The sequence below is a fragment of the Mesitornis unicolor genome, unplaced genomic scaffold, assembly GCF_000695765.1.
Source record: "Mesitornis unicolor isolate BGI_N332 unplaced genomic scaffold, ASM69576v1 scaffold51004, whole genome shotgun sequence".
Lineage (NCBI taxonomy): Eukaryota > Metazoa > Chordata > Aves > Mesitornithiformes > Mesitornithidae > Mesitornis > Mesitornis unicolor.
Window position 1 is genome coordinate 1 of NW_010181853.1, and position 2,479 is coordinate 2,479.

At 53.4% G+C, this 2,479-nt stretch overlaps 1 protein-coding gene across 1 annotated transcript in view; it reads left to right on the forward strand.

Moving 5' to 3' along the window:
* Window positions 1–117: 117 nt before the first annotated feature.
* The window catches only part of SNUPN (snurportin 1), a gene marked incomplete at its 5' end in the record, with an annotated part of 7,069 nt that continues 4,707 nt past the window's right edge, over window positions 118–2,479 (forward strand). Inside the window, 5 exons of the mRNA XM_010183543.1 lie at window positions 118–262; window positions 1,094–1,198; window positions 1,324–1,420; window positions 2,013–2,110; window positions 2,343–2,420. Of these exons, the coding sequence (XP_010181845.1) occupies window positions 118–262; window positions 1,094–1,198; window positions 1,324–1,420; window positions 2,013–2,110; window positions 2,343–2,420 (523 nt within the window). The remainder of the gene's footprint in view (window positions 263–1,093; window positions 1,199–1,323; window positions 1,421–2,012; window positions 2,111–2,342; window positions 2,421–2,479) is intronic.

A 2,479-nucleotide genomic window follows, 5' to 3' on the forward strand; every position in this document is an offset into this window, starting at 1 on the left:
GGCCGGGGGCGGCCTGGCCTGTGAACGCCCAAGGGCTCTGGGTGTGGGGAGCGGAGGGGTGGTGGGCTGCTTCTCAAAGGAAAATAAGCCAGACTGTTTCCGTCCTTTCCCCACTAGGAGGCGGCTGGACTACGTGAACCATGCCAGGAGGCTGGCAGAGGACGACTGGACAGAGGTGGAGGACGAGGAGAAGGAAGATGCAGAGGAAGAGGAGATGGACGTGGATGCTGGCAAGAAGCTGCCTAAGCGCTATGCCAACCAGGTGAGGAGCCGCAAGACGGTGCGGGTGTGAAGGCAGGGCAGGGTGAGGGAGGTGGGCCAGGCAGGGTCTGTCATGCAAATTGGTGAGAGAAAGGGAGGGAGCCCCTTCAGTGCTGTAACTTAGGGTGACAAGCAGTGCAAGCTGCCTGTGAGGCACCCATGTAGCTGTGGAAGCCAAGTTGAAACCTCCTCCCCCTCTACTCTGCCCTGGTGAGACCGCATCTGGAATATTGTGTCCAGTTCTGGGCCCCTCAGTTCAAGAAGGACAGGAACTGCTGGAGAGAGTCCAGCACAGGGCTACAAAGATGATGGAGGGAGTGGAGCATCTCCCTTCTGAGGAGCGGCTGAGGGAGCTGGGGCTCTTTAGTTTGCAGAAGAGGAGACTGAGGGGAGACCTCATTCATGTTTATAAATATTTAAAGGGTGAGTGTCACGAGGATGGAGCCAGGCTCTTCTCGGTGACAAACAATGATAGGACAAGGGGTAATGGACACAAACTGGAACACAGGAGGTTCCACTTAAATTTGAGAAGAAACTTCTTCCAGTGAGGGTGACAGAGCCCTGGACCAGGCTGCCCAGAGAGGTTGTGGAGTCTCCTTCTCTGCAGACATTCAAAACCCGCCTGGACGCCTTCCTGTGTAACCTCATCTGGGTGTTCCTGCTCCGGCAGGGGGATTGGACTGGATGAGCTTTTGAGGTCCCTTCCAATTCCTAACGTTCTGTGATTCTGTGATTCTTGCTCTGAGTTTTCCCTGACATCAGGAGAGTTGTTGCTAACTGCTTTTTTTGTTGTTGTTTTTTTCCCCCCCCCTCCTCCTGGGTGTCTCTGTAGCTGATGCTGTCTGAATGGCTGGTTGATGTCCCCTCAGATCTGGAGCAGGAGTGGGTTGTAGTGGTGTGTCCTGTCGGGAAAAGGGCACTGGTTGTGGCATCCAGGGTAAGTGGCAGCAGGGGTGATGCCTTGCCATCTGGTAAAGGGCCTGTATCTGTTTCTCAGTCGACAGAAGGCTGCCCTGTGTGTCTCACTTGAGATTTATTGGTTTTTCTCCCATTTCCTCACAGGGCACAACAGCAGCTTACACCAAGAGTGGCTTCTGCGTCAACAAGTTCCCATCCCTGCTGCCAGGGGGAAACCGGCACAATTCAACAAGTGAGAAAGGTAAAGCGGCGAGGGGATTTTTGGGACAGACAGAGGGGAAGTGCCAGCCTCTCCCTGTGAGCATGTGCGCTGGCAGCCTCGCTGCTGTTCCTCCAGCCCCCCAAGCTCCAGAGCTTGTGCCCTTCCCTGGTGCCTGGGGGTGGCTGGCTTCAGGCCTTTTTGTATATGTCTGGGGGTGACTGGTCATGGGTAATCTCAGGTACTTTTATGCTAGATAAGAACACATTTTAACTAGCTGCCTGTTAACTGACACTGCTAAACCTCAACATCTTCTCTGCCTTCCAGCAGAGAGCTGTGTACAGTGCTGTGTTTCTTCCTACCTCTTGCGGTTGCTTTGCTTGCCTTGAGGAGGGGTTACTGTTGAGTAAATGCCTTTTTCCGAAACGTGCCTTTGCTTGGTGTGTCTCTGGCTGATGCCTTTGTAGCCTTGTTGAGCTCCAAGATAAAGCCTTTCTGTGGTCACAGCTCCTGTTAGGAGAACACTGCACCTCTTGGCCTTACATCGGGGCAGGAGAGATTTGATCTGGCGTTTGCCTGTTGGGTTAGGGGCTCTCTGGAGCACGTCTGGACCTCGCTGTGTTTGTGTGCGCAGTGTACTGCATCCTGGACTGCATCTACAATGAGGCGAAGCAGACGTACTATATCCTGGATGTGATGTGCTGGAGGGGACACCCAGTTTATGACTGCCAGGTAGGATGGATGTTTCATCGAAGCACCAGCATCTTTACAGCCTGTGGGCTACTGGAATAATTGGGTACAGCTTTTGGGGATATCGGGCAGGGAAATAGCCCAGTCTGGGGTGCTGGCTGCGGGTGAAGCTGAGTCTGTAAATCTGGGCGGGTGCAGAGGAATGGAAACGCTTGGCAGGCATTGATCAGTGGTGTGTGGTGGGTAGTTGTTAAATCTCTGCCTCCTTTCACAGACTGACTTCAGATTCTTCTGGCTTTTTTCAAAGACCCAAGAGGAGGAAGGGCTGGGAGTGAAAAGCAAGATTAATCCAGTAAGTTCTTTTGTACTGGGAGGAGAAAGAGGATGGGGGTAAGCTCTCCTGTTCAGCAG